Source organism: Saccopteryx leptura, chromosome 7 (assembly GCF_036850995.1).
Source record: "Saccopteryx leptura isolate mSacLep1 chromosome 7, mSacLep1_pri_phased_curated, whole genome shotgun sequence".
Taxonomy (NCBI): domain Eukaryota; kingdom Metazoa; phylum Chordata; class Mammalia; order Chiroptera; family Emballonuridae; genus Saccopteryx; species Saccopteryx leptura.
This window is the reverse complement of record NC_089509.1, coordinates 64,056,031-64,080,892: the sequence shown is the minus strand read 5'-3', so window position 1 is coordinate 64,080,892 and position 24,862 is coordinate 64,056,031. Positions and strand designations below refer to the sequence as shown.

Here is a 24,862-nt window from a genome sequence, read left to right as displayed (position 1 = left end):
CCATCAAAGTCTGCTCTATATATTTTGGTGCTTCTATATTAGGTGCGTAGATATTTATAATGGTTATATCTTCCTGTTGCATTGCTCCCTTTATCATTATGTAGTGGCCTTCTTTATCTCTTACTATAGCCTTTGTTTTAAAGTTCATTTTGTCTGATATAAGTATTGCTACCCCAGCTTTTCTTTCATTTTTATTTGCATGAAATATCTTTTTTCCATCCTTTTACCTTTAATCTATGTGCATCTTTTGTTTTAAGGTGTGTCTCTTGTAGACAGCATATGTATGGGTCCTGTTTTCTTATCTATGCAGCTACCCTATGTATTTTGTTTGGATCATTTAATCCATTTACATTTAAGGTTATTATTGATATGTAGTTGTTTATTGCCATTTTATTCTTTAAAGGTGTATTCCTTTTTTTTTTTTTTGCTGTATTCTTTTCCCACTTTGATCTGTTTACAACAGGCCCCTTAACATTTCCTGCAGCATTGGTTTGGTTGTAATGATTTTCTTGAGTTTTTTTTTGTCTGGGAAGCTTTTTATTTCTCCCTCAATTTTAAATGATAGCCTTGCTGGATAAATTAGTCTTGGTTGTAGTTTTTTGTTCTGCATTACTTTGAATATTTCTTGCCATTCCCTTCTGAACTCAAGTGTTTCTGTTGAGAAGTTGGATGTCATCTTTATGGGGGCTCCTTTGTAGGTGATAGCCTTTTTTTCTCTAGCAGCTTTTAATATTTTCTCTTTATCACTTAGCTTTGATATTCTAATTATGATGTGTCTTGGTGTAGATTTCTTTGGGTTTCTCTTTAATGGAGTTCTCTGTGCTTCTTGAACTTGTGAGATTTTTTCCTGCATTAATTTAGGGAAGTTTTCAGCTATGACATGATTGAACAAGGTCTCTATCCCTTTTTCTTTCTCTTCTTCTTCAGGAACCCCTATGATGCAATGTTATTTCTCTTCATGTTGTCACAGAGCTCTCTAAGAGTTTCCTCAGACTTTTTGAATATCTTTTTTTTTTCTGCTCTGTTTCCATGCCTTCATTCAACTTGTCTTCCAACTTGCTGATTCAATCTTCAGCTTCATCCATCCTGTTTTTAATTCCTTCCATTGTGGTCTTTATTTCTGATATTTTATTTGTCATCTCTGACTGATTCTTTTTTAATATTTCAATACCCTTTTTTATACTTGCTATTTCTTTATTTAGGTGTTCATAATCACCATCCATTGTTATTCTAAAATCCCTAAGCATCCTTACAATCATTATTTTAAACTCTGCATCTGGAAGTTTGGTTATTTCCATATCACTCAGTTCATTTCCTGGAGGTTTCTCTTGTAGTTTCATTTGGATTGCACTTCTCTGTCTTCTCATTATGTCTGTGTGTTTGGGTGTATTTTTTGTAGAGCTTGTTGATTCTAGGCTTGGTGTTGTCTGCCTCCAGTTTTCAGTTGTGTTATTTCTAGTTCTTCTTGTGTTGGCATCAGCTGTTATTTGTAATCCACTTTCAGATTTGGCTTTTCTAGTAAAGCCACTTTGAAGTCTTGATTTGTTTGTGATATTAACTTTTCTTAACCTCTTTCTAGCTAAGGGGTTGTATTCTAGTAAATATATATAAATAAAGCAATTTTCTGTTTAAAATGGAAAATACATGTATACTTATGCTTTTAATCTTTACATAGGATTATTAAACTGTACAAATTTTAACAAGAGGCTCTGTGATAAAGTTGTTATTTTTTCAGATCAGAATGTTTTTTCCTGGCAGAAGCTACAATTTGTGACAGCTCAGACACTTTTCTGGTATTTTCCTCTTTTTTTTTTTTTTTGCAAAGTAGTTTCTAACTCTGAGTTCGTGAGGAGAGAGAGAAGAGAAAATGAGTAACTGTAGTCTAAGGTTGTGAGCACAATGTACAGAGTAGGTGGGGCCACAGAAAGATGGTAGAAATCTCTGAAAGAGTTGGAAAGGGCTCCGTGAAGGAGACATGTCAGTTATCGACACTATCTGTTAAGTTATATGCAACAAAATCAAATTCAGGATAACAAGCCAAAAGAAAAAAAAATAAAGACTGATAAATTTACTGGGAGGAGTTGGGTTTTTGATAGAAGGAAAGGAGAGAGAAAGAGAAGAAATGGAAACCCTTGTGCACTGCTGGCAGAATTGTAAAATGGTGCAACCACTATGGAAGATGTTATGGTGCTTCCCCCCCAAATTAAAAACAAACAAAAAAAAATCCAGCATTTCTACATCTGGGTATAGCCAAATTTGTGTGTGTGTGTTTGTGTATGTGTGTGTGTGTGTGTGTGTGTGTGTGTGTGTGTGTGTGCATGACAGAGACAGAGAGAAGGACAGATAGGGACAGATAGACAGGAAGGGCTAGAGATCAGAAGCATCAATTCTTCATTGTGATTCCTTACTTGTTCATTAAATGATTGCTATCTTGTATGTGCCTTTACTGGGGGACTACAATAGTGCGAGTGACCCCTTGCTCAAGCCAGTGACCTTGGGCTCAAGCCAGAGACCTTGGGCTTCAAGCTAGTGACCTTTGGGCTCCAGCCAGTGACCATGGGGTCATGTCTATGATCCCACTATCAAGCCAGAGACCCCGTGCTCAAGCTGGGGATCCCAGGCTCAAGCCAGATGAGTCTGTGCTCAAGCCAGCAACTTCGGGGTTTTGAACCTGGGTACTCTGCATCCCAGTTTAACACTCTATTCACTGCACCACTACATGGTCAGGCTAGCCAAAAGAACTGAAAGCAGTTTTGAGGAAATATTTGCATTCCCATGATTACAGCAGTATTATTCACAATGGCTAAGAGGTGGAAGCAACCCAAATGTCCACCAACAGATGAATGGAAAAAATAAAATGTGATCTATACATGCAATGGTGTATTATTTATCCTTAAAAAGGAAGGAGCCCTGGCTAGTTGGTTCAGTAGTAGAGTATCAGACTAGTGTGTAGATGTCTTGGGTTTAATTCCCTGTCAGGACACACAGGGGAATCACCCATCTGCTTCTCCACCCCTCCCCCCTTACTTCTATCTCTCCTCCTTCTCGTATAGCCATGGCTTGATTGGAGCAAGTTGGCTGTGGGTGCTGAGGAATATTCCATGGCCTCCACCTCAGGCACTAAACAATGGCTCATGTTGCAATGAAGCAATGGCCCCAGATAGGCAGAGCATTGTGCCCTAGTAGGCTTGTTGGGGGAATCCCAGTTGGGGCATATGCAGGAGTCTGTCTCTGCCTCCTCTCCTCTTACTGAATAAATAAAAAATAAAAAATAAATTTAAAAAAAGGAAGGAAATATTAACACATGTTACAACATAGATGACATTTGAAGACATTAAACTAACTGAAATAAGCCAGTTACAAAAAAGACAAACACTGCATGATTCTATGTCTATGCAGTACCTGGAATAGTCAAATTCATAAAAATAAAGTATAATGATAGTTGAAAGGAGCTGAGGGGAGAGAGAGAAGAGAAATTGTTTAATATAGAATTTCAGTTCTGGAGATCTATTTCACAACAAAGTGAGTGTACCTAATACTACTGAATTGTACACTTAAAAATGTTTATGATGGTAAATTTTATGTTGTATGTGTACTTTAAGGTGCTTTTAAAATTACCATGGTCTGGTGTGGTAATCAGAACATGAGTTAGATCACTCAGTGTTTGGGGGGGAATACCTGAATCTCTACCTGAAACATCCGGGACAAAATTACACTGCTGCTATAAAACACTCGCATCAAGAAAATAGGGATTTGGGGGATTTAAGGATTTATCTGGTGGGAGAATCCTCAGATAGGTGAGTTAGAAGAAGGCTTGGGGTTGGATCTGGTAGAATCTTAGCTTTGCCACTTACTGGGGGGAAAGTTTAGGGCAAGCTTCTTGGTATCTTCAAGGCATAGTTCCTAATCTGCAAAATGAGTTAGTGATACCTACCCTGGCTAGATAGCTCAGTTGGTTGGAGTGTCATCCTTCTATGCCAAGGTTGCAGGCTTGATCCCTGTTGAAAACACATACAAGAATCAACCAAGGAATGCATAAATAAGTGGAACAATAAAGCAATATTTCTCTCTTTCTCTTTCTCTAAAAAAAAAATCAATAAATAAATTTAAAAATAATTAAAAGAATGAGTTACTGATACTCAAATCAGAGGGTTGTTGTGAGGACTAAATGAGATAATCTGTTCAAAATAGCACACTATCAGACATTGGAAAAGTCTAACAGGAAAGGTGAGAAAAAGGCTCTCATTACCTGGAGCTCAGCCTGGGGACTTACAGAGAAATTAAGAACTCTAAACTTCTTGACTGTGCTCATTTTGACTTCATACTCCCCTTCAAAACTCTGACCAGTTGATCTAGTCTTACATGTGGTCACTTCAAGCTAGCTTTGACTCTGATTAGTTAAGAAATACATGAACTTGGAAATAAGTCACTGTGCGCCAGGAAACAACAGCCCCTTTAAGACCTGCAGGATAAAGACTTAACTTCTTAGAGAGTCACAGCGCATCCTCCCCTGTGCAAGATATGAAAGGTAGTTCCCAGCATTCTGTATAACTCATTGGTTCCTAAATTTATTTGACAGAACACTTTTTAATATCATGTAGAACACATTTGGGGATGATTCCTTGATGACTGTTATTTGCAAAGAAAATTGTTCATATGTAAAGAGAATAATTTTTAATATTGTACCAGAATGTTTGTTTTCTAAATAAAATTTATATGGTATTAGCTAAGAGCACAGCTGGCTAATAGGAAGGCATCCTTCATGAATAAGACTTGCATCCTTCATTCAAGCAGCTGCTGAAATCTCACCTCCTTTATTAAGCTTTTCTGGAATTAATAAAATAGCATACATTCCCAGGATCCCATTCCATCCTCGTTATTTTCTCATGTACTTTTTCAAATATAATTCCAATGCAATTGAGGCTGCCTTTTGGTCCAGCTGCCTTTGAAGGAAGTGCCCAACAACATATACGTGACTTCAGATGTTTCAGATTCCTTAGTCAGTCTCTGAAGAAAACACTACATTGGAGGGTCTATCCTTAACTCTCTGAGTAGTACAAATAAATGTTCACGTATGTCCTTGTGCCTTGTACGATTTATTTAAAAAATGTGTAAGACAACATTTTAAAAAGGCAAATGTACTTTTTGTTTCCATAAATTGGATATCAAACAAACATGATTTTAAGTTAATAAAACTGGAACTGGAAATAATTTCATTTTTTGAAAAAAAAACTTGCTCCTGGGGGTCAGCGAGCATGAAAAAGAACTCACTACGCAAAGGGTTAGTACATAGAAAAAAATATTCAAAAGAAAATAAAATCTCTAACCCCCTTCTCTGTTTCCTGGAAGCACCATTTGTACAGCTTCCTGTCTGGCCTATACAGCTCTTTTCCTCACTTTGGGGGCTCAAGGAAAGTGAAAGCATTTCTGCTCACCGCATGGCAGCTTTCAGAAAGAAAAGATAGCAGCGCAGATCATTTTCATAAGTGGCTTTCACAAGACAAGAGCCAGAGCTTCTTGTCAATAACAATTTCACTCTATTATTAAACTTATGTTTAATCAATTGTTTGTTTTTCATGTTGCTCTCAAAATTGACTTATATAACTAAGTATATTAGAGGTAGCATGACCATATAATTTCTCATCTAAATCAGGATACTTGTGCAAATGAGAGAAAATGGGTCAGCAGGCACAGGCCAGATTTCCTAAGCAAACTGTCATATATGGTCACTCTAGTTAGAGTGCTGTGCACACATCCACAACTTTCCTCTGCAGAAACATAAAGAGATGCCTCACAAATATGTTAGGGACACGCTAATTAGCCTTAACAATCCTCCTAGAAACCCAAACTCTTGGAAAATTGCAGCTCCCAGGAATATGTGAGTGGTGTTTATAATATAAAACAATTTAATAAAAGTGTTCCTTAATTTTTAAAACTCCGGGGATAAATAAATACATTTTCTACCCCAGGCACTTTTCAAATCTTTACCTAGCCATGGTGGAGTACCAGAGATGAGGCACCTTCAGTAACCTGTCCTTCTCAGCATGTTTTCACAATAGAGAAGATCTGTAAGCACTGAAGTGATTAAGGAATGAGTTACAAGATGCTTTGTTTAAATTGCATCAAGGGCACAAAGATGGCTTTCTGTCCGTGGCTTCAAATCATGGAAGAAGAGTGACAATACTTTTTTATAAACTGAATGAAAAATAGATCTGAGTGTCACTAACACAATGTGAAATGACAGGCTGGGACTCTGACATTGTCACACAAATGCCAAAATACAGCCAAGCTTAAAATAGACCAGGCACAGAAAACACTAGCAGTGTGTTCTAGGAGAGCAAGGGGGAAAGTGATAACTGAACGTTCTTTGTTATAGCTTGAGACTCACTGATAATTGTTAAGCTTTACTCTGCTCAGTAAAATGCGCACGCGCCTTTTTCCTGTCAATACTTCACACTCCTCAAATGACATCCCACTCATCTATTTCTATGATTCCCTATAAATTCATAGATATCTACAGAAGAAACTGAATTTCTCAAAGAGTGCCAGGAGAAAATAAAGCAAAATTATATAAAAGTGAGGCAAAGTATGTTTGAAAAGTGATTATGTGTTCCAAGACATCAAACAGAGAAAGTTAATAGCTGATGAGGTGTTTTGGTTTTTCAGACATCTGCTTGAGAAACATTGGAACTGAGATCCATATTACTCCTTTTGCTGATATTAGTTGTCTTAACTCAATGCACATTTCTGGTAGGTGTTAAGATCATGGCCAGGACTCAAAACACTTCTCTTCCGGTTCCAACTCTCAAGCTCATTCCATCAGCATACTTCTGAGCTGCCAGCCATAAAAAATTTGCCTCTGGTTGCCCTTCCCCCAGTGATGCCAGGATGTGTCCTCAAGCTGGTAGGGATGAGGCAGAGCCCCCTGTCTTGAGTGTGGAAGGAGTGCAGGAGCAGTCAGTTCATGCAGTCTGTTAGGCACTGCCTGTGATTGGTTGTGCTACGACGCTGAACAAACCCTGTATTTGCCACGGGCTTAGATGTCAATTTGAAATGATCACTCATCACACCAAAAGCAAACATACTACCTTGAAAATTTCATACTTAGATTAACATAGTAAAATGATACCTCACAGTGATATTCACTACAGCGAAACTACTCTGGTTTTCTGGACCTAAGCAAATCTGTAGTTATTTTAGCCCAGTGATTCCCAAGAGAGAGACTCCTGACCCCTTACAGTCTGAGAAGGCAGAAGTGGTGTAAGAGCTAGGATGTTAAAAAACTAAGTGGTTGGTAAGAGGTGGGATATGTTATTAATTTAAATAATTCAAAAAATACTAACAGAGATAGCACTCTTAACCAAGACTAATCTACACAGCTGAAATAAAGCAAGGTTTAAAAATTATTTTTGTGGAAATTTTATCAATTTTCTTATCAGAAGGCCTGATTGGAATTTATATATGTCTCTGATGAATAAAAAATGAGAAACAAATGATTATTTAATAGTAGTAAATGTAGAAAACATGAAGGTTTTAAAAGAGGAAAAAATAATAAAAGGTGTTTCTGATGATGAAAAGTGTGGGATGATTGAGCACGAGTCCAAGAGGAGCTGCGCGTGGCTGAGAGGCTGAGAGCAGAACTGATGTGAAACTTCTATGGGCCCTGGCCAGCGGTAGAGCGTCGGCCTGGCGTGCGGGGGACCCGGGTTCGATTCCCGGCCAGGGCACATAGGAGAAGCGCCCATTTGCTTCTCCACACCCCCCCCCCCTTCCTCTCTGTCTCTCTCTTCCCCTCCCACAGCCAAGGCTCCATTGGAGCAAAGATGGCCCGGGCACTGGGGATGGCTCCTTGGCCTCTGCCCCAGGCGCTAGAGTGGCTCTGGTCGCGGCAGAGCGACGCCCCGGAGGGGCAGAGCGTCGCCCCCTGGTGGGCAGAGCGTCGTCCCTGGTGGGCGTGCCGGGTGGATCCCGGTCTGGCGCATGCGGGAGTCTGTCTGACTGTCTCTCCCCGTTTCCAGCTTCAGAAAAAAAACAAAGAAGGAAAAAAAAAAAAAAAAAGAAACTTCTATGGCTTTTCCAGGTAAGGTTCAGAGACCAGTTCTGACTCCAAGCTCTCCACAATCCTCTGTGAATCCTTACAAGGTTCCAGTTGCTTCATGGATCCTCTTCGGGATTCAAGTCAAACGATCAGAGGAACCAACATTTTTGTTTCATTCAGGGCTGTCAAAATGACCCCAGACCTTAGTTGATCTGCGTGTAGCAGCTTCCGTATAAATACTTGTTGGATGGGCTTTCCTACCCTTCCTATTTTCCTTTCCATGGCATTTCCAGGTGAGGGAAGGGCTGGGCCCTAGGACTTAGTAGTTATTTAGTATTCTATTTTTAACTTTGATGGTTGCTTTTGCCTTTTACCTGAGCTTCCCCAAGTAGATACTGGGACTCATAACCAAACTATATTTTTCTGTCTTTACTAATCTGGTTTTAGTTCTTTGACTACTTACCCAGGTATTGGCTATGGCTATTGATTTCCTGCATGTTAGGCATTGCTAATACACACTATCTTGCCTTCTTGAATGCAGGCCTTTCACTCTATAATCATGTATGGGCTGAGAAACGTATTTAAAGAATAAATTTGCTTTTAATACATCTCAAATTTATCAGAAAAAAATGGCTTCAGAAACACAGATCATTTTAAGACTAGCAGTACAAATATACAATAATATTGTAAGATAGCTGTTAAATAGCACTTAATTAATTGATCAATTTAGACCTTTAAGAATAAGCTTCAAATTAAGCAAAGAGAAATCTGTAGTATTAACTGTCAAATTACTTACATATACTGGCAAAATGAACAGCATACCTTTATTCTATCAAACTTGTAAATGATGATTCATTCTTGTTTCTTGTCATGAAGTGTTTTTTATTCATTACCATATTTATCTTGGAACTTTGGTCTGTTAAATAAATGAGTTGTACAATATAGTCCAAATAGCAGTTATTTATTTGCATATCTATTACTGACTTTAGATTCCCACATAGAAGCAGACTGGAAGAAAAGTAACACTGTGCCTTGTGATTTCTGTGCTGGGAATTTGATGTCAGATTGCAGGGTGGAAAGCTTTATAAAAATTTAAACGTAATTTATTCAACTACAAAATTACTAGCTCTCCCTCTCTACACTCCACATTCACTCACACACAACCTCCGAAAGAAATTTAATTGTGATTAAGTATAAAATGAACCTTAGGAAATGTCAAACATACAGATATTAAAGAGAAAGCAAACCACAGAGGCTATTTCATAGGAATTATGAACTGAAACAAGAGTCTTGTCCTCATACAGAGGAAGCTCCAAGTTCATGCCAGCAGGCTTTAAAACACTGAGACAGTCTTTAAAATACAATTCGAAAATAGGGTTTTAAAAGTATAGTAGCCTTCATTTCTCAAGGTTAATGCAGTTAACTAAATCCTCACTTAGTTTTGACCTAACTGACCTCTAGCAGTGTAGCTGACCATTTTACCCAGCAAATCAAGACTCAGTAAATTAAAGAATGCTTCCCCTCAATGTGGTCTCCAAACCAGAGAGTCTTGTGTTTGGTTTCTTTTATCTTTATTAACCTTGTCAATTGACATAGATCCAGAGAAAATTGTTGCTCCTTCCCTATTCCTTCTCAAAGCAAGGAAAGTTGATATAATTTACAAGTTGGTTCTTTGTCTCCTAAGCTCTCCCTCCTAAGCTTCGGGCTGCTGTGTGTGCTTGAGAAGACTGGCACTATGACCTGTCATGGTAAAGGGTTGTGCCTAAAGAAAGCTTAACAGCATTTAGAACATGAAGATATATATATTAAAATTAAGCCATAAAACCACATACATGCAAGAATTATTTTTTGAGAAAATTTTGTGTCAGGTATTGTGTCCAGTTTTAGAGGGACAGGGATATATTAACTGTGGCATCAAGGACTTCATTCTCCATCCCGGATTTGACATTGGATCTTATAAATTCCTTAAACTGACAGCCATGTCTAATTCTCTTTCATGGTCAATGGATGAATGTTAGAGCAGTCATGAAATCAATTTCACTTGGGAGACTAAGTCTGCCAGAGATAGTAGTAAGGAAAATTTCTTCCCTCTGAGAACAAAATGAATAGCTTTATTGCTGTTAGTTCAGGCAGAACTCTATTTGGTAGTTAGCATTTCTGTAGTGTGAGCTTAAGTAAGCTCTGATTTGATTATTGTCATGGATGATGTAATATATAGATGTAAGTTCAAAATACAATTGTGGTTCATACATGATCATATTACAGTTGATTTTAGTAAGTGAGGACAAGAATTTAAAGCAATGGCCCATATTCTAAACTTTCTTTTAAAGGAAAAGAAAAAGGAAAGGGGGAAAATTTATAGTTTGTTTATTTTAAGCAAACACAAGTTGCATCCCTCTTGGTCATTTGCTAACTAATGAATTGCACTATAAGATAAAGCAGATATCTGTATTACTTGTCCTGGTTAATGTATATATTTGTGAATGACATTTTCCATACATTCTTTTAGATATTTTATAGACTATATTGTTTATTATCATTATTTTATTTACTTAATATTTATAGTTTGAGCAGCCACTATATGGCAGGTATATTGGATATTAAAAAACATCACCTAATGCTCTTAAGAACTCAGTAATGTTTTTAAGGTTAGATTCAGATTTCATAAAATTTTGAATAAGTGAGGTAATGAGAATTCTGTCTGAAAGGAAGGCTAATAATAATTTTCCACAATAATTTTCTAAAATACTTATGCACACTTAACAGTTTGGGAACTTAGCATCTTGGTAATAGGGCCCTGATTTTTTTCTATATCACTACCTTAACCTCCATTTCTAATCTCTGTTTCTACCCCAACTCAACGATAGCCATATTGTTGAGTATTGCTTAGTATTGGCCTATGTGATTGGTTTTCTTTGCCCTCAAGGATCGGTTTAGTGATAACCAGATAACCCAATTTGGGCCATCAAGGGCTAGACTCAACTAGCCCTCAATTTTTGTCAATTTTTGGATAAGCAGTTAGGGAAAAGATACTTCCTCTACACGCCTGAAGTCTTACCTTGAATAGCAGTCTAGAAATAATGTGGTACTTGAGAATAAAGCTCACATGGAGGAAAGCTCAGATAAGAGGTGAGTATGGATAACATTTTATGATCTCATTCAAGCTCTAATCCAGTACCTGCTGGAGCTAGTTCTATCCCCCCTGTTATTATGTAGACAAATGTTTTTCTTTTTTTCTGCTTATGTCAGATCCAGTTGGGATCTTGTTCATTTGTGACAGAAAGGGTCTTGAAAATAAGCTGTGGAAACATACTGTGTCTTAGGTCCTGTGCCAAGAGGCAGAAAGACATGAAGATGAGTAAGACCATTGTCTGCGACCTTAAACAATTCACAATCCATTGAGGTTATAGATATTGATAAAAAAATGAACCACAAGAGGTATATACAAAGAGCTATGAAAAAGCATGGTGATGTCCAGTTACTTGTTTGATGGAGTGGAGAGAGTGGCAGAGAAAAAATGGTAGATCCAGAAAGATTTCATTGAGATGAAATTTGATCTGGGATTTGTAAAATAAGTAAAGTTTGATAGATGAACAAAGTAGGCATGAACATTCTAGAGTGAGGGAATAATAATGAACAAAGACAAAAGGTATAAAACTTTATTACGCATGGAAATGAATAATGGACTGTGATTAGGATACGAGGAATGTGAATGGAGAAAAGTTCTGGAAGGTGAGTCTAGAAAAGTATGTGGGAAACAGATTGTGCAAGGTTTCTAATGCCTCATCCTTTGGGTAGTAGGAAGCCATGGAAGAGCCGTGAGGGTAGCTTGGATAGAGGTGGAGGTGAGGGAGTGGGAAATGATGAAGGCAAGCAGACAATGTTGAGAGGTAACTAATCAGTAAAACTGGCAGAGTGTGGTGATGTGTTGGGCATGGGGCATGGCTCCTAAGCTTTTGAATTCAGCTCTTGTTTGAAAGGTGGTGCTAACCCTGGCCAGTTGGCTCAGTACATAGAACATTTGCCTGGCATATGGACATCCCAGGTTTGATTCCTGATCAGGGCACACAAAAGAAGCAACCATCTGCTTCTCCCCACCTCCCTCTCCCCTTTCTCTCCCTCTTCCCTCCTGTGGCCAGTGGGTTGATTGGTTTGAATGTTGGCTCCAGGAACTGAGGATAGCTCGGCTGATTCAAACACTGGTTCCAGATAGGGGTTGCCAGGTAGCTCCTGGTTGGAGTGCATGTTGGAGTCTATCTCACTATCTCCCCTCCTGTCACTTAAAAAAAAAAAGGTGGTGCCTTCACTAAGATATGACATTTTTCTTGGAAGAGAAGTAAGTTGTTGAGGGCAGTCAATTGTGAGTTCTATCATGGCTAAGGTATTTGAGTTGCTTTTGAGGCATCTAAGTGAAAATCTAGGGCTCAGAATTCTGGGTAAGAAGTATACATTTTGGGATCATAAGCATGTAGATAATTATTTAATCCAGTGTTGCAGATAAAATTTCCTCGGATGAGAAGATAGTGAAATAGGAAGTCCCAGGATCAAGCTTGAGGAATTCTATTTTTTTTATTTTTTTATTTTTCCAAAGCTGGAAACAGGGAGGCAGTCAGACAGACTCCTGCATGCGCCTGACGGGGATCCACCCGGCATGCCCACCAGGGGGCGATGCTCTGCCCATCTGGGGGCATTGCTCTGCCGCAATCAGAGCCATTCTAGCGCCTGAGGCAGAGGCCACAGAGCCATCCTCAGCGCCCGGGCAAACTGCTCCAGTGGAGCCTTGGCTGCGGGAGGGGAAGAGAGAGACAGAAAGGAAGGAGAGGGGGAGGGGTGGAGAAGCAGATGAGCGCTTCTCCTGTGTGCCCTGGCCGGGAATCGAACCCGGGACTCCTGCACGCCAGGCCGATGCTCTATCACTGAGCCAACCGGCCAGGGCCTAAGCTTGAGGAATTCTAACGAGTAACAGTCCAATGGAAAAAAAAATTCTGCAAAAGAAGATAAGAAGGAGCAAAGTTTTGTAAGATTAACAAACATAAGATATTTCAATGGTATTCACTTGGAACAGCTCTCTTTTTCCCTTCTAACTTCCTGTCTGCTGTGTTTTTCCATTTGCCAAGGGTTGCTGGGAGACCCATAGACATTTTGGGGACCTAGTTAGGGGAGAAATCAAGTTGGGGATGCATTTAGTTTGAGTTTAGTAAGGAATATTTATAAGGCTTTTCTATACCTTCTGTGTGGACTTAATTTGTTGTGCTCATGCTGTAAGGATGGCTTCTCTAAATACTCTCACACAGTGTCCCAGCTCACTCAGCATCCTGAGATGACTTCAAGCCAGAGGCCACAGTGCAACACAAAGGTATTCTACAGTATGTATACTTGGAAGTATGCACAGTGAAGGAGAAACAAAGTTTAAAATTCATGGAACCAGAAGCTGGTCAATGGCAAATTCTTCCAAGCATCAGTTGTGTAAGATGGGGGTTTTTTATTGCTGCCTGGTCACAGCACAAAATCTTTCCTGTCAGGAGCATACTCAGTAATTTAGCATATATACAATGATAAACACATTTTTCTTTATTACTGTTAAATAGAATAATGCAAAATATAATTTATCAGAATTTCTGCATTTGTGGGACATGAACCTGTAGTATACAAATAGGAAATATATCACTGTGCATCCCAACCATTAATAATATTAAACAACTTTGATTGACTATGCAAAAAAAAAAAAACTGGATTATTTTCCTATAGGCATACAGAAAAATAATATAAAAACTGCTATTATATCAAAAAGCAAAAATTTAGGAAAATTAATATAAACATGCCATTTTTTCTGGATGTTGTAATGTTTGTGGTATTTGTTAACCTTTTAAAATTTGAAATACATAATGATTTCATTTCTTATTCCATATGGATATTCATTATTATAACTGATTTTTTATAATATATATTTTTAAAGAGCTCCCTTCCTGAATGCATAAGTTTTAGGCCTTATAATTTGCCCCCAGTAAGACATGAGAACTTTTGAATAAACCTGTGTGATTATTTCCTTAAAATAAATTTCTAAAAAATGAATTTTAAGGACAAAAAGTCGGTACTTTTTTAAGGCATTTGATATTTTTTGCAAAACTCTTCATCTGAAATGCTGCACCAATTACTCTCTCTCAAGAAATGCCTGTTTCCCCTCATTATTTTGAGCCCTAGTTATTAGTTTTAATTATAATATTTGTCAATATATCAGGAGACATGAGTAACATATTGTTATTTTATTTTAGTTTTCATTGTTATTTTAATTTCTCTTTCTTTGATAATTAGTTTACTGAATTAATTAAAAAATTTTTAGATATGTTTGTTTTTGTGTGTGTGTGAATTGCTGGTTTATATCTTTTGATCCTTTCTATCAAGATTTTTATCTGATTGACTTGAGAGCATTCTTTCCTTATTTAGTTTACTCACACTTACTACTATAATACCACAAATCATTTTTCTCATTTTGTTTTGCCTTTTAATATTATTTTATATCTTGAGATATAAATGCTTTCAATTTCAGATGAGATCAGGCACGTTCAGGGTGGTATGGCCATAGACAAATGCTTTCAATTTCAAATGTATTCGAAGTCTTTTATATAATTTCCACATTTAGTGTCAGAGTTTGAAAGGATTTTTACAATCAAGGACTATAAAAATATTTACATTTCCCTAATAATCTTGTTAGTTTTATTTTATTTTTTAAAAATCTAACTTTATTCTTTCTGAAATTTTTAAAAAAGATTTTCTAATTTTTAGGATCCCCTCCAAAATGATTTGTTGACTAAACCATTCTTTCCTTTTGATTTGAAATTCCACCTCTCTCTTACTTGTTATATAGACTGGTTCTGGTATCTGTTTTATGATGTTGTTTGATTATTGTGTCCCCAGTATTGCCATATTTTGGTCATCATAGCTTTGTTTACTTCTTTTTTTTATCACCTTCCTTCCTTCCTTCCTTCCTTCCTTCCTTCCTTCCTTCCTTCCTTCCTTCCTTCCTTCCTTCCTTCCTTCCTTCCCTCTCTCTCTCTCTCCCTCTTTCTCTCCTTCCTTCCCTCCCTACCTCCCTCTTTCTTTCTTTTCCTTCCTTCCTTCCTCCCTTCCTTCCTTCCTTCCTTCCTTCCTTCCTTCCTTCCTTCCTTCCTTCCTTCCTTCTCTCTCTCTCTCTCCCTCTTTCCCTCCTTCCTTCCCTCCCTCCCTCCCTCCATCTTTCTTTCTTTCCCTCCCTTCCTTCCTTCCTTCCTCCCTCCCTCCCTCCCTCCCTCCCTCCCTCCCTCCCTCCCTCCTTTCTTTCTTTCTTTCTTTCTTTCTTTCTTTCTTTCTTTCTTTCTTTCTTTCTTTCTTTCTTTCTTTCTTTCTTTCTTTCTTTCCTCTTTCTTTCTTTCTTTCTTTCTTTCTTTCTTTCTTTCTTTCTTTCTTTCTTTCTTTCTTTCTTTCTTTCTTTCTTTCTTTCATCAAGAGAGAGGAGAGGAAGATAGTGAGATAAACTCCTGCATGTGCCCTGACCGGAATCCCCCTGGTAACCCCCATCTTGCGCCGATTCTTGAATCAACTGAGTTATACTCAGTACCTGGGGCCATGCTTGACCTAGTTGTGCTACTGCTGCAAGAGAAGAGGGGGAGGGCGAGGAAGACAAGCAGACAGTTGCTTCTCTTATGTGCCCTGACCAAGGATTCAACCTGGGACATCCGCACACTGGGCCAATGCTCTATTCACTGAGCAAACCGACCAGGGCCTCTTGTTTCTTTTAATGTTGATTATTATTGCATAATTTTCATTCCATATGAACTTTAAAATTCCTTTTATTTTTCAAATTCCAAACGTATCTTACCAATTTTCACTAGAATAAAACTTATAAATTAATTTTTTTAACTTTATTTTTGATTACAAAAATATTTTTATTATGAGCTTTTTTAAAATTTAGACAATTAATTTTAACAGGGTGACATTGATTAATTAGGGTACATAGATTCAGGGAAAACATCTCCAGGTCATTTTGACATTTGATTATGTTGTATACCCATCACCCAAAGTCAAATTGTCTTCCGTCACCTTCTATTTGGTTTTCTTTGTGCCCCTCCCCTCCCCCCACTCTTCCTTCTCATCGCTTCCCCACCCCTAGTAACCACCACACTCTTGTTTATGTCCATGAGTCTCATTTTTGTGTCCCACCTATGTATGGAATCATACAGTTCTTAGTTTTTTCTGATTTACTTATTTCACTCAATATACTGTTATCAAGGTCCATCCATGTAGTTGTAAATGAACCTATGTCATTATTTCTTATGGCTGAGTATAATTCCATAGTATATATGTACCACATCTTCTTTATCCAATCATCTATTGAAGGGCTTTTTGGTTATTTCCATGTCTTGGCCACTGTGAACAATGCTGCAATGAACATGGGGCTGCATGTGTCTTTATGTACCAATATTTTTTAGTTTTGGGAGTATATACCCAGTAGAGGGATTGCTGGGTCATAAGGTAGTTCTCTTCTTAATTTTTTGAGGAATCATCATACTTTCTTCCATAATGGTTGTACTACTTTACATTCCCACCAACAGTGAATGAAGGTTTCTTTTTCTCCACAGCCTCTCCAATACTTGTTATGACCTGTCTTGTTGATAATAGCTAATCTAACAGGTGTGAGGTGGTATCTCATTGTAGTTTTGATTTGCATTTCTTTAATAGCTAATGAAGATGAGCCATCTTTTCATATATCTGTTGGCCATTTGTATCTCTTCCTGGGAGAAGTGATATGAACTTCCCTCTTATTACTGCTTTTGCTACATCCCAGAGATTCTGATATGTCGTATTGTCATTTTCGTTTGTCTGTATGAAGGAGAGCAACAAAACTTTTTGATTTTAAAGATAGCTTCCTAGCTTGTTAGCTAGATTGTTCTGAGATACAGAATGAGAAACCTTACTGAACTATGATGAACCACATAGAAAGCTTTCTTTTGCCTCTTTGGACTGATGAAACTCTATTCTGGTAGTAATGACTAACCCTTCACAAGCTCTGTTTGTTATTCAGCCAAACCTTAACCCCATTCTGTCTTCAAGGTCGTCCATTAAGAATGTGCTGAAATGACTAGATACCAATTCTGTGATTTAGTTCCAGAGACACAACATATGGATTTTATCTAGACTTTTATATTTATAATATTCACTTTAGGGTGAATATTGTTATTTGCAAGACTACTTACTCAGCCTTTCTACTTTTGAGTAAGCTTGGACTCTTGGAGATATTTAGCCAATATTAGCTTCAAGGAGAGAGGTGAGAATAGTGGAAGGGTGTTCATTCCGTTTCTTCTGTGGTCCCAGCTTTAATACCCGGGGTGGGGGCAGAAGCAGAAACGAATGCCTATATCCTCTTTAAGAAGGGAAAGTGGTAGATGAGTGATCTTCTCCTTTATTTGCCTTCTTGCTCTCCTGCATCTTTTGTAAATGAAATCTCCCATTCTCTTTAGGGTGTTAATTCTTAAAGTGGACAATTTAAAAAAAGTATGTAATCACATCATTTATTGCATGCCAATGTGTTGTTTAAAACAAATTTGGTACTTTATGTCACTGTAGTTTTTGGAAACTATTTTCTTCAAAAGGGCACAGCACTGTTAGAATCAGGCATACATTAGCCAGGAGCATAAACTTTGGGGTAAGCTGATAAGATTCTCTTATGCTACTGATTCTTGAAATAGAACCTGATCTATTTATTGTTGTTATTGACTTTGCATAGGAATAAAATTGCAATGATCCAAACTGTACCTCTGGAAGCAGGAATTTCATCTGGAGTCTGGAAAACTTTAAACTCATTTTTCTTTGTCTTTCTTTTCTTTCACTATTTATAATAGTCTATTTCTAAAAGATGTGGGAAATGTTTCACTGTGTGAGGATAATATGACTGCTTCCACATTTTAACACCTTATTTTCTAAATTACTCTACTTAAAGAGTTTATTTAGTGTGTTTGGATTACAACTCTCTTAAAACATCACTAATTTAAAATCAGTGGGGCCCCAGTCAGTTAAGCTTTGCCTAATAGTTAATGCCTGAGGGCAGAAAGCACTAAGAGCCAAATCTCAGGCTTTGCATAGAAGATGTTGCATAATGGTGGAAAAACCTTCTCTCACCCATTAATTTGGCTGACAGTGATATGGCTCTGCAAGCTGCTTTGCCTTCAGGAAGTCCATAAAGGGGATGACCCCAGGTCCCTCACTGAGAATCCCTAGTGTTGACCCTCAGTGTTCTTTAATGATATTATAACGGGATCAGTCCAGATCCTGGGGCTTTAATAGCCTTCTCTGTGGTGTGTATGTTTGCAAAGGCTTGGTAGCTACTGTCTCTCTTTAGGACATTGATGAAGGGTTTCAGTGCTCACATTTTATGCTTATTAGTGATAATTTTCATGAGTTTCCAGGGTTAAAGTGACTTTCTCACACTGTTTAATGATTTTCAGTTTAACTCCCTTTCTGAGTGGATGTTGTAAAGATTAATTAGCCAATGTTCATAAAGTGCTTTCAAGCTGAAAAGTGCTACACAAGGGGGTACAGACTCATTAGCTCCTTAGTCATCAAGGTTTTTCAGACCTTTTGGTATTCAGAACTAGATGGTTCAGGCCAAATTTGTATTTCTTCATGGAAGAGGAGGACTTCAGAAAGACCAGAATTGAGCAGCAGATCTTTTAGTTTATTTTTTTTAAAAAAGACATCTGTTGCACTGAGATTAGATAAAAGATATTAAAATATTTTGTTTATCAACTATGTCTCTATTGCTTCAATTTCTTCTTACTCCTTTTTTTCAAAATGTATTTGCCTATTTATCCTGCTTATTTATTTATTTATTTATTTATTTATTTATTTATTTATTTTGTGACAGAGACAGAGAGAGAGACAGAAAGAGGGACAGATAAGGACAGACAGGCAGGAAGAGAGAGAGATGAGAAGCATCAATTCCTCATTGTGGCTTCTTAGTCTCCTTAGTTGTTCATTGATTGCTTTCTCATATGTGCCTTGACTAGGGGTGCTACAGCAGAGCAAGTGACCCCTTGCTCAAGCCAGTGACCTTGGGCTCAAGCCAGCCACCATGGGATCATATCTATCATCCCACGCTCGAGCCAGCGACCCCTGTGCTTAAGATGGTGAGCCCGCACTCAAACCGGATTAGCCTGCACTCAAGCTGGCAACCTAAGAGCTTCAAACCTGGGTCCTCCGCATCCCAGTTTGATGCTCAATCCACTGTGCCACAGCCTGGTCAGAGCATCTTGCACATTTACTTAGAAATTTTATTGATTATATTGTCATATGGATTTTCATAATGGAGGAAGGGTGGAAAGCTTAATTAAATAACCCATGTCTCCTCCTCCTATCCATCTCCATCATGATCAGCATCTCCACTGTAGAGAAAACAAAGAAACAAACAAACAGAAAACTACCAGGAAAATGTTGTCTGTTTGTATAGGTGATGTTGAAAATGGTCCCAATCTGTCAAAAGCAGAAAAATTCTGGCAGAATATCTCTCAGCTTTATGTCAACAGCTTTATAATGGTTCATTGACATACTCTTTAAGGCTTGAGGGATGACAAATATAACATCTTGTTCTAGAAGGGAACACGTTGTAGTGTTATCGGAACGAGCTGGGGTTTAAGCTGTCCATTGCCGGCAACCAATCGCAGAGGTTAGAATCAAGTGGTATAAGAGTGTCTTTTAATCAAATTGCCAGCAACCTGAGAAGGCAGGGAGTTTACAGTGCATCCAAATCCTTCCTTAACCCTCTTGGCTGACTGGCCAGTTTATATACTTTTGAAGAAGTTCAGTGATTTATTAAAGAGCATGCAGTAAGTCATGTAGCAGCATGCGGGAGGTGACAGTCCACTTTGCACGAATTTTCCTTGGCAAATTTTTCTGATGATAGCACAGGTCCAATTTGCATAGATCCATTGCTGGTCCCTTTGTCATCCTTGGTGTTATTTGCAGGAGAGCTGGGGTCAGGCATCTCTGAGGAATGGCTGGGCCTGGTGCCTCTGGGAGCCATCTGTGTCTCTGGGAACCATCTGCAGAAGAGATTTCCTGCTCTCGTTGGGAAACAGAGGAAAGATTTAAGATTTATGAACTAAGTTCCTAGTTATTTATAAGGCTTTAACTCATTACAGGAAATATTATGACTAAACCCTTATAAGAAACTATTGTGATTTAACCCCTTTCCTAATCTTTGGGTTCCTCATAGATGTTTGCTTCTAAAGAGGTTTCCCTGCATTTCACAGGGGAAGGCCAGAGAGCCATTAAGAAAAATAGCAAGCAAATTAACTCTTTTTAACCCTATTGATTTCAACTAAAGTTGCTACTACTGAAAATCAATTTTCTATCTTTTGGGTTCCCTTATCAGGATAAACAATCATCAGTTGTAGAATTAGACGAACCTATGTTTCTGTGTGAGTCTGAGCAAATTACTGAGTTTTCCAATCGGTAAAAGCACATAATGTTCCTCCTTGAGGAATTGATGTGCAATTCAAATAAAGAAATGAAGTTAAAGTGTTTGCATATAGCAGTTCTTCATTAAATATTAGTTTACTTTGAATCAAATTCAGTAGAGAAATTTATTCTGAAAAAAAAAATCTAAAAATGAAACCATTGCTTCTATACCTCTACTTAATACCAATTCTACTGTTTTTCCTTCTTCTTCACAACTGAGGTCAGAGCATTAGCTTCTACAGCATTCTGAGATATTTTGAGGGACTCAGGTCAGAGCTGAGTTTGCCCATGTAGCCAAAGCAAGAATTTAATAGAAAAGAGATGGTAAGAAATGTGAATTGCCTTTCATCTTTTGTTCACCTCAAGCCCTCTGCCAAATCACTTTCCACTCCAGGTAATTCTGTTCTGGTCCTAGTCCTAGGGATGTCTCATGAGTGAGTGTCTGGCCCTGGTCAGATCTGTCCCTGCAGATCTCATCCCTCTCCCAACAGTGAGCACTGCACTGCCCTCTTCTGAGCAAGGCAGAAACTGCTCCGTGTATCTTCAGGACATTATAGTGGTGTGTGTATATATGTGTGTGTGTGTGTGTGTGTGTGTGTGTGTGTGTGTGTGTGTGTGTGTGTGTGTGAGAGAGAGAGAGAGAGAGAGAGAGAGAAAGAGAGAGAGAGAGAGAGATAAAACATGCCTTTATTCTTCTGCTTTAGAGAAGTCCCAAAGATATGTCACTTGTCACAATGTCCTACAGTATGAAAAGTTTAGGAAAATAATGCTCTAGGTTTTTACTTGAGGCATTCTCTCTTCCTCTCGAATTAGAGTTTATTTAATTGAACTTGAATAGAGTGCCAGGCATTACTGAAATTTCTAGCCCCAGACTCCTTGTGATGAGATAGTCTTTGTGAGGATCAGGCCCATCACACCTGTTTCTCCCCATAAGAGGAGCTTTATTCAAACAGACTTTTGTAGGACCATCTCACCAATTTACATTCATGTCCACTTATTTCAGCAGAGTAGTGGACACAATTTGAACTCTTTTGTCTGAGGCTACAAGGTAACCTGGCCTCTAGGTTCCTACTGGGTCCATCGTCACAGGCATACTTATATCTGAAGCTGACAGAGTTCTATGATCAAGCTGAGATCCCTGCTACACTTATATATGTACAAAGGCATTGACTGATATCCTGCCTACCTCTAAATTTGAGTGTGGGCATTTGCCTTAAATTCTATATTTATCAGAGTTTATTCATTTGTTTTTTATTGTTCAAAGAAGGAATTCAAAGATGACTTAAACACAGTTTCTGTGTCTGTATCTTCATAATCTGTTGCTTCACTTTATGTCTTCATAGAAGTACCTGTCTTCACTTAGTGCTTGATTGAGACCATCTTATAGTTAACTCTGAAAAATATCCCTTCTGAAGTTAAGCTGCTAGTATTAACTCCATACTCAATCTCTATGGTGGAAAAGAATTATAATCAGGTGTATGTGGGAATGTGGGATTTGGTTCAGTGATGCTTCAATGTTCTTAACACTCTTTTTGCTCCCAGGTTATGCAGATGTATCTTCCATTTTGTGGAATCTCCATATCTAATGCTCAGCTCTTTGCTGCCTCAAGGAAAGAATATGAAAGAAGCAGGGTGAGTAGAAAGAGACAAGGCTGAAAAACCTTAAAGCTCTCTCTTTCAAGAGTCTGTGAGTCATTTTGTCTTTTTAAAAACCAAAGATGACCTTTGAATAGTCCAGGAGTCTTTTTGATTTGTATAATCCTTCAAGTCTATGGTTGAAGATCCCTTTCAATAATGAGCCCAAATAGAAGTGGATACAAATTCTCTTGTGCTGTTTGGAGGAAATAATACCAGTTTCTTTTAAAAACAAAATTAATTTCACTTCTGTACTATAAGGCAACAGATATATTCTTGTCTACTTACAGCTTTGAAATAATAAAACAATTTAGTGATATTTTTAAAATTTAATTTCTTTAAAGAGCAAGGTATATTGCAAGTGATTTCACCCCACCTCACAAATTTGGTTTTTGAATTGAAAGAATTTCTGGAAGACCATTGCAAGATAACTGGACAATATGCAAACACTATTTTATAGGATTATTAAGAAATGCACACAAAAACGTTGGTCTCATATATCTTCACTGTTATAAAGCTTAATACTTAAAAAAGAATAAAGATAGATGCTCAAGAAATTACCAAATCATCAAATAGAGATTAAATTACATTAGACTCACTATACTTTTAAATATAGGGAAATTACTGTCACAACTTAGAATCATTTTTAACAAGATGTTCCCAAAGGTTGGAGACCCTCAATTAATTGGTAAACAAATTGAGTAAAAATTTTATTTGCTAAGCATTATGACTTATGAATATTTCATAGTACACAAATAAACACAGTTTACTACTACAGCCATCTTCTTTAGCATAGCATACTACATCTTTTCCCTGACTTGGATCCTGTTTTCATCTTTCGCCCCATGTCTTACCATTTTTTATCCTTTCATTTGACACTCGAGCAATATAGTACTCAATTTCCAGAAAACAATCTATTTGTTTCAATTTCTCAAATCTTTACCCACATTCCATCTTCTGCCTTCAATGCTTCATGTCCACCTTTTGATTCCCACTACCATTTGCCTTGAATTTCCTTCAGGACCCAGCTCAGACTTCTAGTTATTCTTCTCTTCTTTGTTTATTGTTTTTCTGTATATACTGCCATTGTTCTATTGTAGATACTATAACACTGTATAACATTTTTTGGTGGCTCTCCTCTCTAACTACATTTTTAATTCCTTATGAGACCCTTCATGTATAATATTATTCATCTTTACATCCCCAGGTATAGCACAATTCATTCCCTCATTCAACAATTATTTATTGTGCGGTACTCTTCAGACACTATCTCTTCAAAGTTCCTGCCATCAGAGAACTTGCTTGTCTAATAGAAACAATAGATAATAAACAAGCAAACAAATAAAATGTAATATAGTATAGATAGTGAAAAGTGCTATTAAAAAATGAAGTGAGATTAAGGGATAGAGACTGATTGCTGAAGGATAGTTTGGGAGAATGTTTATTTCAGAGAGCGACAAGTCTCTACACAAAGAATGTACTTTGCCTGATTGTGCATGAGCACGGGGCAGCACCACATGTGTATAGTCTATGTAAGGCTGCAGGTGCTTGCCCTCAGGGCTGCAGATTGTAGGTTGCAGATTGCCTGCCACCGTTGGGAGAGGCCATTTTTTGCTATTGTTTCCCAGAGAAGGGTTTTTTCTCCTGGCCTGTTTGCTCATCAGCCCTGAGAAAGAGAAGCAGTTTCCCCTGCCTGCTTGCTCATCTGCTGTTGCAAGCCTGTAATAAATGGAATGGCTTACCATTTTCCAGCTCTACAGTTTCTTAATCTGTCTGCCCAAATCCAATGTGAATCTGCATGGCCACAGCCACCTGCTTACAGACCTCAAATACCCAAGCAATTCTGGAAAAGGACAAAGGAGGCATCATACTACCTGGTTTCAAACTATGCTATGATGCTATAGTAATCAAAAGAGTATGATACTGGTATCAAAAACAGAAACCTAGACCAGTGGAATAGACTCTAAAGCCAAGAAATAAACCCATGCTTATATTGTCAACATATATCAATATTTGACAAGGAGCCAAGAATACTTAACAGGGAAAAGATAATTTTTTCAATATATGGTGTTGGGAGAACTGAATATTCACATGCAAAAGAATAAAATTGGACCCCTATCTTATACCACTCACTAAAAAGGTAACTTGAAATGGATTAAAGACTGAAATATATGTCCTAAAACTATAAAACTCCTAGAAGAAAATGGAAAAAGCTCCAGTGATTTTTTTCTTTGCTCTGACACAAAAGCATAAGCAAAAAAAGCAAGAATAAACAAATAAAGCTACATCAAGCTAAAAAGCTTCTGTATAACAAAGGAAACATGAAAAGCAAAATGAAAAAGCAATCTGTGGAATGAGAGAAAATATTTGCAAACCATATATATCAGATAAGGGGTTAATATTCAAAACATACAATTCAATAAAAACAGAATCCAATTAAAAAATGGTCATAGCATCTGACTTGACCTTTTTTCCCCCTCAAAGAGGACATTCAAATGGGCAACAGCTACATGAAGCAATGCTGGTCACTAATTATCATGGAAATGCAAATCAAAGCCACAATGAGTTCTCATCTCACACCTGTTAGAATGACTTTTATCAAAAAGATAGGAAATAACAAGTGTTGGTGAGGGCGTGGAGAAAACAGAACTCTTGTGCACTGTTTGTAAGTATGGGGGGGAGGTCCTTAGGTTACAACAG

The 24,862-nt window shown here is 37.8% G+C and overlaps 1 protein-coding gene across 3 annotated transcripts in view; it reads left to right on the top strand.

Annotated features, from left to right (window-relative positions):
* Window positions 1-24,862, top strand: part of PDE11A (phosphodiesterase 11A) — a 477,210-nt gene that overhangs the window by 173,229 nt on the left and 279,119 nt on the right. For 2 of the 3 annotated variants that reach the window (XM_066345959.1, XM_066345958.1), the window contains exon 3: window positions 22,070-22,159. In XM_066345959.1, the coding sequence (XP_066202056.1) occupies window positions 22,070-22,159 (90 nt within the window). Of the gene's footprint in view, window positions 1-8,485; window positions 8,535-22,067; window positions 22,160-24,862 lie in introns of all 3 variants that reach the window. The other variant, XM_066345957.1, reaches the window with a different exon arrangement.